The 13,646-nt window shown below is 41.9% G+C and overlaps 1 protein-coding gene across 1 annotated transcript; it reads right to left on the minus strand.

The window, feature by feature from the left end:
• Positions 1-576: 576 nt before the first annotated feature.
• On the minus strand, positions 577-9,902 carry LOC139455106 (uncharacterized). Its single transcript, XM_071236675.1, has 6 exons — positions 9,845-9,902; positions 8,434-8,988; positions 5,463-5,549; positions 4,006-4,044; positions 1,080-1,245; positions 577-817 (listed from the first exon to the last, which is right to left on the minus strand). The coding sequence occupies exons 1-6, from the start codon at positions 9,900-9,902 to the stop codon at positions 577-579; spliced, it is 1,146 nt and encodes a 381-aa protein (XP_071092776.1).
• Between the last annotated feature and the right edge of the window lie 3,744 nt (positions 9,903-13,646).

Here is a 13,646-nt window from a genome sequence, read left to right on the forward strand (position 1 = left end):
TTGATCAGGGACTACGAGATAATATCTGGGGTAAAGCAAAAATAGAACTTAAATTTTTAAAGAAATAATCTTTGCGATAATTGTGGAGAAACAATAGTTTGTTCGTGAGAATTAGAGAACATATGTCAAGAAAAACGGTGGTCATTCAAGTAGATTTAGCATAGTTTAAAAGAGATGTGATCTGGTGTATGTAGCAAAGAGAAGATTGTTAAATGTTTTTACGGTGGCGAAAACACAAACGACTCTAGTTTCCGGTCCTCGGCCACTGTTGTTACTTTTAAAATATAGCGTCAGGGAAACAGTATATTCGTATTTTTCCTGTTCAAAACTCATCGATCTGTTTAGATGTACTTAAAGGTAAATTGTTTTGGAATTTAGGGTATAAATTGTCTGTGATATTCGTCAATGTTTACTTTGAAATTGACCTTAATAATAAAATATACTACTCAAAGTTTGCTGAGGGTCTCTTTAAAAAGTAATACGTCAAATTGTGTACATCTGTTGAAATAGCCAAAATACGTCAAAATATCACAAAAACAAATCCATTGTCGAAAACAACTCTCAGTAGCGCGTATGTCATCCACGTGATCCACGTGATCCACGTGATCCACATCCTGGTACCGTCATCACATCCTCCCAGTAAATATCTTCAGGAAGAGCACTGCCGAGTTTCTGTACAGTTGCCGGAACAACAGGCTGTCGTGAGAGGGTGATCTGAGGCGTGTTCCAGATGTGTTCGATAGGATTGAGGTCTGGTGAGCGAGCTGGCCACTCCGTGCGGACAAAAGTCTCCTGCTCTAAGTAGGCATCAACGACCCTTGCACGATTAAGTCATGCGTTATCGTCCATGAGGATAAAGTCCGATCCGATTGCCCCAGCCTACAGCCTCGCGTACAAATCCACAATGTCATCCCAGTGGCGCTCACGTGCCATCGTGCCCCGCTGTATAACATGGAGATCGGTTCTTCCAGCTCTACTGATCCCACCCCGAATCATGATTGAGCCCCCTCCAAAGCGGTCATTTTCGGCATGCGTTATCGTCCATGAGGATAAAGTCCGATCCGATTGCCCCAGCCTACGGCCTCGCGTACACATCCACAATGTCATCCCAGTGGCGCTCACGTGCCATCGTGCCCCGCTGTATAACATGGAGATCGGTTCTTACAGGTCTACTGATCCCACCCCAAATCATGATTGAGCCCCCTCCAAAGCGGTCATGTTCGGCTTTCGATGGAATCTTGAAATCTTTCACAAATTCACAAAGTCAAGACAGTATCTGGGATTAATCAGTAAAAAGTATAGGAGCCCAGTCCTGGTCTGTCCAATTGACGTGATCTTCAGCCTGAACCTGTAATATCGGGTCACTGGGATGCGAATGCATGCCCTCCCTAACCGGACGCAAGCCTGAAGGAGGCGAATACGCACAGTCTCAGTATTAACGTTAACGCCAGTGGCGTTCCGCAGGTCTTTTCTGAGTGTAGGGACAGTCGCGAAGTGATGACGGCTTTCTGCAATCAGGAGAAACCTGTCTCCCCACTGCGTGGTGGAACGCTGTCGACCTTCTCATGTCGCTGATCCACACTTTCTAACCGTAATGTTGTAGAAAATGAGTATCATTTTATGTTTGTATGTAAACTTTATCTTCCATTAAGAAACAAGTATGTTCCAAAGAAGTTTACATCTTATCCAAATATCAGTTTGTTTTGCATACTCATGTCAGCCTCAAATATTACTTGATTACAAAATATTTCATTGTACATACATCATGCATTGTTGGTTAGGAGAAACACACATACATTGTAAATACGTTGAACTATGGGTCTATGGCCTTTCAGTTTGCAATGAATAAACAATTTTGAGAGTCAGTCCATTTTTTTTCAAAAACTATTTTTTGATCAAAAACAAGTAGAGAAAGGTCTTTGACTTGTTCGTCTTGGATACACTACAATTTTATGGATTTTATGGATGTCAAATTCTTTATTATGAGGAATGTGACGTTAAAGTTTAACTCCCTCACTATTATGAGGACTACAACGTTTGGAAGTACAGTAAACTACTGTTATAACGAACTTATGGGGCAGAATGGAAAAAATTGACACTCGCAAAAAGAATTTACAGACATTGATCGACTGAAATATTTTAAAATGTGTACTGTGTCACTGACCTGCCAGCGGTCCGATGTACGTATACAATGGTAACCAGCGTGCCATCCTGCATCATTGACTACAGTTGCTCCCCGTGTGGATTCCAGGTTAGAATTGATACTAGTGGACTTAATGGCTCGGGGGGTCGGGATCGGTGAGTTATAGTTTGTCATCGAACACCGATGGTGTTGATGAGAGAAATGTTTCAAAACCAGACTTGTTCTTGTCATCGTGCTCGACGGCAGTGATGCTTTCTCATCATGTTAAATGACCCGTGAAGATCCGGGGTAGAATAAGTCTTCAGCAACCCATTCTTGCCATAAAAGGCGACTATGCTTGTCGTAAGAGAAGACTAAGGCGATCGGATGGTCAGGCTCGCTGACTGGGTTGATGCATGTCATCGATCCCAAGTGCGTGGATCGATGCTCATGATGTCAATCACTGGATTGTCTGCTCCAGATTATTAAATGACCGCCGTCATATAGCTGGAATATTGCTGAGTGCGGCGTTAAACAACAAACAAACAACAAACATCATGTTAAATAATTATTCAGCTATCCATAGTCTGTTAAGCAGTAACCATGATACAGCATGAATTTTGCTGACTGTGTCGTAATGCAGGCTTCCTACACTCACCTTTAGCCTTTGCATAAGTATTTATAACCCGGCGAATCTGCTGTAAACTGATGTGCATTGTTTTGAGTTGCTACCATGAAGAATTAGGTTTTCATTTGCAGAATCATTCTGTGTCAATATGTTATGTATCAAGAAACAAACTCAAATGAGTAATTTTTTTATTGTAGCTCCAGATTTAGATTCTTATATTTCAATCGCTGATCCTCATGGCGTGGAGAACGTTCTTAATAGCCCACAAGATCTGTAACAACAAGCAGTATATGGTAAATGTTGAGATAAAGAAATGTTTGTAATGGCAGTTGTCAAAATGTCTTCTCTTCTCTCAGAAGATTTGATTTGGTTTGTTTGTTGTTTAACGCCGCACTCAGCAATATTCCAGCTATATGACGTCAGTCTGTAAATATCGAGACTGGACCAGACAAGCCATTGATTAATATCATGAGGATCGATCCATGCATCAACAAAGTCAGCTAGTCTGACCACCCGATCCCGTTAGTCGCCTCTTAAGACAAGCATAGTCGCCTTTTGCGGCAAGCATGGGTTGTGAAGACCTATTCTACCCCGGATCTTCACGGGTCTCTGTCAGAAGAGAATCTAGCTGTCTTGTGCTCACAGATCAGCCGACATCATGTATCAGTATTCCTCATTGGTCGAGATGGCAAGGTCATGTGTCATTCGACTGAGTCTTATAATTTAAGGCATTTAAAGAAGTTTCACTTTTGTACTAGACAGTGTAGTTAAGACCATAATGCAAATTTTGTTATTACTCTTACTATCTCGATTAACTATGGGTGAATTACAAGCTAGAAAACGTGAACGAGATGAATAACATAATTGTTTATTGTGATATTTCTCATAAAGGAATACAACTGTTCAATCAATGTGTAAGAAACTGTCCGATAAATGATGATATATTGATGCCAAAACTCAAAATTCAATTCCAGTCGGTTACATTTATCAACAAACCATAATATTTGCTTGTTTGTTTGTTTGTTTGGTTGGCTGGGTCTTGTTGTTTAGAGCCGCACTCAGCAATAATCAAGCATTCTGTAAATTAACCAAGTCAGCGAGCCTGGCCACCCGATTCCATTAGTCGCCTCTTAGGACAAGCATGGGTTGCTGGAGACCAATTCTAACCCCGCCTGTGGCGGGGGAGACAATAAGAGTTAGATAATATAAATAAATTTTAATATAAATTATAAACTTGATACTAAGTCATACTTACAAGGATCAAAGAAGGGATCGTATGGGGCATAACCTGCGTCTGTGGGAAACAAGGTTATATTATCAGAGATGGAATATTGAATCAAGTCCAATGTTTATCTGCTTTCCACTGCCTTAAACATCAATCGATACACCTGCCCTTTGAAAAAAAAACAAATCAGAGAAAACTTTTCAATATATACACGACTGCTCACTGTACTGTACTGTAGGTGAGGTGAGGTGAAATGGGGTTTCACGTCGCGTCCAAGATTATTGCACTTATATAGCGACGTGCATGCACGTGTATGTGTGTGTTGCTGCTTGTACTAGTCCGGACTGATGCCGATTTATAGTGCTAGCTCACTGAGATACCATGCCGCAGTTTAACATGAATACCCCACTCAGACACAGTACACTGACTCCGAGCCGACCAGTCCTTGTTTTAGCCCCTTAATGCCGAGCGGCAGACAACAAGTACCATCTTTTAACGTATTTTTGATATGACATGGCTGGGGATCTAACCCCGGACCTTCCGCTCTCCGGGCGGACGCTCTACCATTAGACCATGGAGGCGGTGTATTGTACTGTAAGTTATGAATGAAAAAATCATGCACTTAATATAATGTGTAACCGCGATAGTGTCGCAAAAGTGTCTGTGACCACTCATTGCCTGTTTTTCTCTTGCTTTACGACACAGCGAGGAATCTACCAAGTTATATGCGGGCCACGGGTGGCCCAGTCGACTGAGGCACCGCGATTCGCTGTGCAGAATAGCGTCCCTTGGGCATGCCAGAAACCTATGATTGTGGGTTCGAATCCCGGTTCGCCCCAATCATGTTTCTAGGTTTGTCAGCCCCATACCCGTGCTCGTGGGTTTCACCGAAGTGGTTAACGTCTGAGACCTGCATCCCTTCGGGCTTTCCTCCTACATTAAGCTGACACGCCGCGATATAACTGGAATACTGTTTAAAGCAGCGTTAAACCCAACTCACTCACTCCAAGTTATATCACGGCGGTCTGCATCGGGCAAACCAGTACTTTCACAATGTTGATGAAGATGCCACACTATCAGTCATGAGTCTGAGTCAGACAACACCATGGTGTACTGGGGATGTATTCTGATCTGTAATCACCACGGGGGAGACCCTGTGAATGTATGTATGTAGTAATCCATGCTACAGCAACACCAATTCGAATATTAACAGTGTGAGGAACGGTCCATATCGCCGTTTTACTGGGACAGACAAACGCTTCCCACTCTCTGTTTTCCACGGCTCACACACAAATTTTAACTCGTTATCACAAACATTGGTTGAAGGAACATTCACTGGATTTCAAAATCGGTTGAAGCAGTTTGTATTTGGTGATGATGGTAATTGTCAATGCAAGAGAATAACCACTATAGATGATCAGCCGAAACAGATACCATAAAAGGGCAAAATAGCTCTGAAAATTTAATGAATGGACCACTAAGCTTACCGTAGCTGGCGCCTGTGGCTCCAGTGGTCGCGGAAGCTCCCACGCCTGTTGTTGATGCTGCTGCAGCTGTTTCCGGTAGTGGTGCGCCTGGTGACACGAACATATATGATTCAGAGATACGTATGTAACTTGCAACGAATGATTAGCACTTCATGTGCAAGACTGCATCTTACAAGTCTGAGATGCCTACAGCTGAACCGTCAACTCTAACAGCTTTCTCGGTTATCTGCAGTAACCGTATCCTTGTGCCGCTCCATATATATGATTTTGTTGTTGTCACTCTGGAAAAAAATGTTAAACAGCCCGCAGCTGTGAAGCGACAAGTCAACATCAAAATCAATTACAGGGTGCCTACACTCTAACGCTTAACTGGCAAATTTAATAACAAGCTTTACGCCTGCAGCCTAACGCATATCTGGCAAATGTGGCAACAAGAGGTGGCTCAGTAGCCAGAAACCTAATGCATATCTGACAAATGTGGCAACAGAAGGTGTCTCAGTAGCCAGCAACCTAATGCATATCTGGCAAATGTGACAACAAGAGGTGTCTCAGTAGCCAGCAACCTAATGCATATCTGACAAATGTGGCAACAAGAGGTGTCTCAGTAGCCAGCAACCTAATGCATATCTGGCAAATGTGGCAACAAGAGGTGTCCCAGTAGCCAGCAACCTAATGCATATCTGGCAAATGTGGCAACAGAAGGTGTCCCAGTAGCCAGCAACCTAATGCATATCTGGCAAATGTGGCAACAAGAGGTGTCCCAGTAGCCAGCAACCTAATGCATATCTGACAAATGTGGCAACAAGAGGTGTCCCAGTATCCAGCAACCTAATGCATATCTGACAAATGTGACAACAAGAGGCGGCTCAGTAGCCAGCAACCGAAACGCACATTTGACGACAATAGTACCAGCTATGTCTCATTTGTCCAAACATTAAACACATCTAGCAACAGCATTAACAAAATGTGTCTCAGAAGCACACAACATGAAGGCAAAAAAGCAACTGTAGTAAGAATCGGTGATTCTTCACTCGACTGTCTGTATCTGCTATCCTTATGTCCCTGGAGCACGCGGATCCAGCTTTATGGAGCATACTTATCATTAGTTTGACTGGCATTTTTAGAAATTGGTAAGTAACAGTAAAGACAAGATATGTTTATGGATGACAACTTCTTTATTCTATTATGATGCGACGTTCCATTAAAGACCATTATACATTGTCAGGCAAGAGTGACGACGGTATAAGGATCGAATACCGAAACGTCGCATCATGATAGAATAAGAAGACGCCATACATATCTTGTCTGTACTGCTATACTTATCATTTTGTTTTCAACATAAAGAACATTTAATTTGGGGTAGAAACCGCAGCTGGCATTTAGTATTTTTAGTGCACAACCTTTTATGTCCCCCCCCATTCGCGACTGTGAAGCCGACAGCAATATATGTCTCTGGCGACAATCGTATTGCAACAAAAAACAATACATCAGTCACAAAAGTTACGATCAGTATGACAAGGGCTGTCACGGATTGAGGCAGCGTGATGGACGTTTTTTAATCGGAACGGACGCGATGACAAGGACTTCGTGCAGTTGAACTTGCATTCAAACCGACAAGTAGTTCGGTTGACAGATTGGACGCCAGTAATGCATTGTTATGTGACAGATATAAGCAGGGAATGAAAGTTATAGGTTTCCTATGTCACTATGGTTAATGGATGTGTTTCTGTTCATTTCGTCTATGTACGGTTCAGTATTTCATACATAAAAAAAATCAACTTTTAAGGAAGAAGCATGACATTTGTGGAGTGTACGATTTTTGATGACTCGAATCTCGGATAACTCGAACTGTTTTCCAGGTCACCACGCGTTCGACACAACAAGTTTCGACTGTATCATAGAACAGGTCCTCACAGAGGTCATATTCGTGTCTCGTTATATTTGAAAAGGCCCAGAAATTGTGAATGATTCCGTGTCATTTGATTTACTATCCAAGCGGGGGCACGGGTGGCCCAGTCGTCTAAGGCGCCGCGATTCAGAGTTGCGTCCCTTGGGCACGCCAGAAACCTATGATTGTGGGTTCGAATCCCACTTCGCCCTTATTATGTTTCTAGGTTTGTCAGCACCATACCCGTGCTCGTGGGTTTCAACGAAGTGGTAAACGTCTGAGACCTGCATCACTTTGGGGTTTTCTCCCACATTAAACTGATACGCCGCGATATAACTGGAATACTGTTAAAAGCGGCGTTAAACCCAAATCACTCACTCACTCACTAACTCACTCACTCAAGCAAATTTGTTTGCGTTTATGTTTCCATAACCCAAAAAAATGCCACGCCGATTAGCGGAGTATTTCAGCAGTCTATGTAGTTATTATTGTTGACGTATGTATTTATAAGAATTGATTTCAATATGTTTTTGCGTTTATGGAGTTACGAACATAAAAATCGGTGTGAACTCTTTGCATAAATGCGCTACACGTATTTACACAGTGTGCACACTGGTTTATATACCTATACTTCCATAAACGCAAAAGATATTGAAGTCAATTCTTAAACAAATGCGCCAGATCACCTGAACCCTTTTAGTCAGGCAAGCATAGTTAACTGGGTGCTTATCCTACACCAGAATCACTACAGGGACAAGAATATGTATCTAAATGAAAATAAAACCTAAAAAATATTACTTCTTATATATCTAAGACCATTTACATTGTATAAACCAATTTCCCTGTGAAGACCCAGGTTAGAACTGGTCTTCAGCAGCCCATGCTTGTCGCAAGAGGCGACTAACGGCATCGGGTGGTCAGACTCGCTGACTTGGTTGATGCATGTTCACGATGCCATTCACTTCGTTGTCTGGTCAAGACTCGATTATCTACATACCGCCGTCATACAGCTGAAACATTGCAGTGTGCGGCGAAAATCTACAAGCAAACGAAAAGCATGAAACAAAGTGTGAGAGCATGTACCTAAGGTGCGACGCAACAAGGCCTGTTGAAGGAGGTAATCGCTGGATGGGTACATGTCGCCATAGACTGCTTCAGCAATTCCAAGAGATGCCAAAGGTGGCAGATGTGAACCCGGAGCAAGGGGATCAAGTTGCCCAAGGGGATTCAGATGCCCAAGAGGATCCAGCTGCCCAAGAGGATCCAGATGCCCAAGAGGATTCAGATGCCCCAGAGGATTCAGATGCCCAAGATGACCCAGTGGGTAATCGACGATGTGATCCGGGTAAAGGAGATCAGGGTCAAGTAACAAGGGGTTAATTCCATTGTACAGTCTCCTTCTTGGGTGGCCAAGCTGGGGATTTGTCCTTCCGGCATTAACTGCGGAGTTAACTGCGGAGGCACCTGCAGAGGTACCTGCGGAGGCACCTGCGGAGGCACCTGCGGAGGTACCTGCGGAGCTTCCTGTCGGCAGGTTAGGGCGGTAGATCGGCAGTTGTGGTCCTGTGGCCGGTGCAGCAGTAGGAGCAGTTGCAACAGCAGCTTTCTTTGCAGTGGGAGCAGGATTTTGAGCTTTTACTAGTGTCAGAAAGAACAAAACGTGTCAGAACCTTCTTGTCGTTTCAACCGGTTCCATATATCTCATAACAACCACAAGTGTCTCTCAATGTTCAATTTTTACATTATATGAATACACAATGCCTTTCAGAAAGTGGTCAAATGTAAGAAATGATATATTTGGGATAAGGTCGCTGGCGATTAGGTGCATTACTCTGAGGGAGTGAGTTCGAATCCCCCATGGCACACAACCGCCAAAAGCACGAGAATTTGTACTTTATTCAGACAGTGTAATCCCAAATATAACATTTGTTTTAAATTATAGTTTACAAGAAATTGTTATTTTCAACCCTCGTTCGCAATCAGCAGTAGCTATTATGAACAATAATCATACATTATATACTACTCAAGGAAGCTAAAGAACACACGATTCTTTCATATTACGATAGTTAATCTGTCATTGGACGCAGTTAAACAAAAGTAATATGAAGGAATCGGGTGTTCTTTGACGTGTTATAAGTAGCATATTTATAAGATGACTTACAGTTTAAAATGAAATTGTTAAATTGATAAACCATTACGCACTTAACTTTTCCTTACGTTTTATATAACATTTCATGTATATAATGGCCGATAACGCTTTTAAAACTTTTAAAACGCATAAAAATATTCCCATATTCAGGATGAATCAATGGTTTGACCACAGCTTTGAACAGTTTGTCATTATATAGCGGCGTTTTATTTCAGTGGAAATGCTCTAGCGAAGTGTGACGTCTTGAACCAGAGGGTCATCCATAGAATCTAGGACAATCACCCAGTTGACTTCAACTGGAACTATTTTCATGATACATTTATTTGCTTGTTTCCAAATACTCACCAGCATCCAATCCAGTCCCAGCCACCGCAATCACGACCAAAACCCCCAAAATCAGCATCTCGAAAGTTAGGATCTCTGACAAAAAGTATTAATGCAAAACATCGAATACCATGTAATGACGATTATAATATGCAACCCTTCAACCCCGAATAATGAGGACAAGTATGTATCTAAAATAATCACTTAACACTGGGAAAAAACTTAGACACATTATATCTGCACTTTTTTAATACTGTTCCACAAACGTGTGACAATGGCATCCCAAAATAAAAGTGCATATAAAGGCTCATTAAAGCTGCTCTGGCCAAACTTAGATATGCATTCATCTAACTGTGAAATGTGCACAAGAAGTGTGCACCATGTGCAGAGATAACGGGGCATTTTGTACCAAAATCTGATTGATTTGCGCAAGTTACATGGTGTCCAAATGAGGTTGTATAACTGATAATGTAGCTAAGGAGCATACAATTGCTATTGCATTTAGAGACAACCGTGTCATTATAATTTATGTGTAAAGTAACTTGTTACATATGCAAAGGAGAAAAGAAGTGTTGAGGTTCTTCGTGGACACCGTAACTTACGCAATCTTACAATATATCTGTTTGCCCAGCCAATAAACTAAAAGGGTAGGAAATGTTCTTCCTTTCTGTTTGAAGTTATTTTGTAGAGGGGGCGGTCGGGTAGCCTAGTGGTTAAAGCGTTCGCTCGTCATGCCGAAGATCCGGGTTCGATTCCCGACAAGGGTACAATGTGTGAAGCCCATTTCTGGTGCCCCTGCCGTGATATTGCTGGAATATTGCTAAAAGCGGGGTAAAACCATACTCACTCTCTCTCTTTCTCTCTGTTTTGTAGAGAGGCTGTTTTTTTTCAAAAACAAAGACATAACAGGGTGAAAAGGTGCATATACCTTATATAATTATGTATTGAAAAACTCCACATATGGAAGGTTCCTATCTGATAAATCGAGTGAGGATGCAACTGAATTTTGATGCATTGTAAATTTGATATTATAAGTTTTCTTTGGAATTTTCAGGATTTACGGATGGAAAATATATTGAAAGAAAAGTGACCCAAACATTTCCATAATCATAAAAAATATCTGCTGAAGGCAGAGTCCATTGTACGATTCCGACTACATCATGAGCATGCGTGAACACTTCAGTATCAAACGTGATGATACGAGGTCTTTGAAAGGCATTTAGAAGTGTTTCATATAAGGAAGAAAATATATGGATGTCAACTTCATTATTACGAGGAACACAACGTTTCGGAGTATATGCTTACCCCTTCATCGGGTAAATGAAGGAGTAATCATATACTCCGAAACGTTGTGTTCCTCATAATAAAGAAGTTGACATCCATATATTCTCTTCCTTATGTGATGATATGAGGTTAACACATGTGTTCATGGACAAAGAATAATGTCTTGAGTTCCCTTAATACTCCTTATAGGCATAATTGATTACTATTTAGTCTACAAGCCCATACTACGTACATGTTACAGAAATTTAGTGTTCATCTAGTATGCGTAGTATAGACGCAACTATTACGGGTTTGTCCAGAAACCTTTTTTATAAGATCAAAATCATAATAGTTTCTAATTTCTAATTCTAACGCACGAGGAAATATACTTCATGTTTCACCAAGATATCTACCCCTGAAAGTTTGAGAAACATGAAAGATGGAACACGACAAATGGAACATGGAACACGAGAACACAGCAACAGGATGCACACTCACCACAGGCAGCCCCTCAAAGTATGTTTAGCCTAACAGTCAAACTTCTGCTCGACAGATAAACGATCAACTGGCATTTGACTGGCTGAAGTGACGGAAACAAGGGTGGGGTGATTGATAGCTGAAGTAACTATTATAGGAGACGCACATTGTCAGTTATGAATTATGCTCGTCTTTGTCACGAATAACCAGATTTGTGAGTATTATGCTAATGCCTCTAATTCATGCCATATATTCTCTACCTTATGTGATGATACGAGGTTAACACATGTGTTCATGGACAAAGAATAATGTTTTGAGTTCCCTTAATACTCCTTATAGGCATTATTGATTACTATTCAGTCTACAAGCCCATACTACGTACATGTTACAGATTTTTATTATTCATCTAGTATGCGTAGTATAGAAGCAACTATTACGGGTTTGTCCAGAAACCTTTTTTATAAGATTAAAATCATAATAGTTCAAAATAGGTGAAACAAAATGACATTTATGTCGATACTGGGAAAGAATTCTCCTGAGAATATGACGCCATATGACAAGTTGGTCAAAAAAGGTGACATTATGAATATGAACCTATCAACATTGACCTGACCTATCACATAATAATAGATTAAACGTCAACGCAAATCTCCCGATTCAGATTCCATTGCCATAATGGGCATGATGGTGAAAATTATATGAATGGGTAAGTGAAAATCAGTGACGACACCAGACCTACTGGAAACGGCGTGATGCCATGTTAGTCCAGGCAACCGCTTGTTTGACTCATCATATATTCTATGTAGAAATGTAAAATGTAGAGGATCGTGGGAATCATTAAGACATATCTTCTGATCTATATGGTATTGACAAATAAAAATGATATGATCAAGGGGCACGGGTGGCCCAGTCGTCTGAGGCGCCGCGATTCACTGCAGAGTTCCGTCCCTTAGGCACGCCAGAAACCTATGATTGTGGTTCGAATCCCGGTTAGCCCCGATTATGTTTCTAGGTTTGTCAGCACCATACCCGTGCTCTTGGGTTTCAACGAAGTGGTAAACGTCTGAGACCTGCATCACTTCGGGCTTTCCTCCCACATTAAGCTGACACGCCGCGATATAACTGGAATACTGTTAAAAGCGGCGTTAAACCCAACTCACTCACGGATATGATATCTGCTGGAGAGGAGGCAATCAGATCTAAAGGGTTCTCATCGTTGGAGTCATGAGATGGTGGCGCACGACGTCGTTAAAGAGGTCTCATTTTGTAACCCACGTCACTAATATCGGGATAGACCACATTCGTTTGCCAGACATGCACAAAGTTTTCGAGGCATGCTTCTAATCAGTCTAATAAGTCGACCAATGTCAGATTGACTCATCAGTAAGAGCAACACCGAATTCATTGAGAGTGATGGATGGATTTTGACGTTGACGTACACGTCTTTTAATGGCGTCCCAGACGTGTTCATTGGGGGAAGGGTCAGGACTGAGTGTTGGCCATGGCATGACATGGATGTTCTGCTGTTGGAGGAATTGGGCTACCACCTTGGCACGCTAAGCACCTACATTTTCGTCGTTAAAGATGAAATGTTGCCCAACACGTTGTGCAAATTGCAATGATATTCTCCCCATAAGATTGACCTGTAACTCTGTCACGGACAATATGGAGCACAGTTCGGCCAGTCATTGTGATACCACTCCAAACCGTTATGGAACCACCCCCGCAACGATCATGCTGTACGACGTTGGCGTCGGCCATGGAAGTCGTGAATGAGAAAACATGACATTACACAAGTGACACCTCTAATTCAAATGGCACGCAGTAAGTTGTGGGATGGCAACTGGAAGTCGTGCACGCACATGTCACCTGTGCAGACGATTTCGCACCTTCTGAGCATGTACTCTCACACCATTTGCCTGTCGCAACCGGTTCCTAATCTGAGTTGCAGTTTGCAATCGATGCCCCAATGCCATCGTTCTGACTGGTGTGTCCTGGGCTGTGATTGGTGCGTGCGTAGGGTGTCATTCCGGGTTTTGACTTTCAAGGAAGGTCGATTTATTTCTGTGTACCATTATTTCTG

The sequence above is a fragment of the Haliotis cracherodii genome, unplaced genomic scaffold, assembly GCF_022045235.1.
Source record: "Haliotis cracherodii isolate W230 unplaced genomic scaffold, xgHalCrac1.p SCAF_11, whole genome shotgun sequence".
In the NCBI taxonomy this organism is placed as follows: domain Eukaryota; kingdom Metazoa; phylum Mollusca; class Gastropoda; order Lepetellida; family Haliotidae; genus Haliotis; species Haliotis cracherodii.

Coding starts and splice junctions, on each gene's coding strand:
- LOC139455106 (XM_071236675.1), bottom strand. CDS start 9,902: ATGCTGATTTTGGGGGTTTTGGTCGTGATTGCGGTGGCTGGGACTGGA. Junction 5,550..8,433: donor CTTGTTGCGTCGCACCTTAG/GTACATGCTCTC, acceptor TCGTGTCACCAG/GCGCACCACTACCGGAAACA. Junction 818..1,079: donor GTGGATGTGTACGCGAGGCC/GTAGGCTGGGGC, acceptor TAATCGTGCAAG/GGTCGTTGATGCCTACTTAG.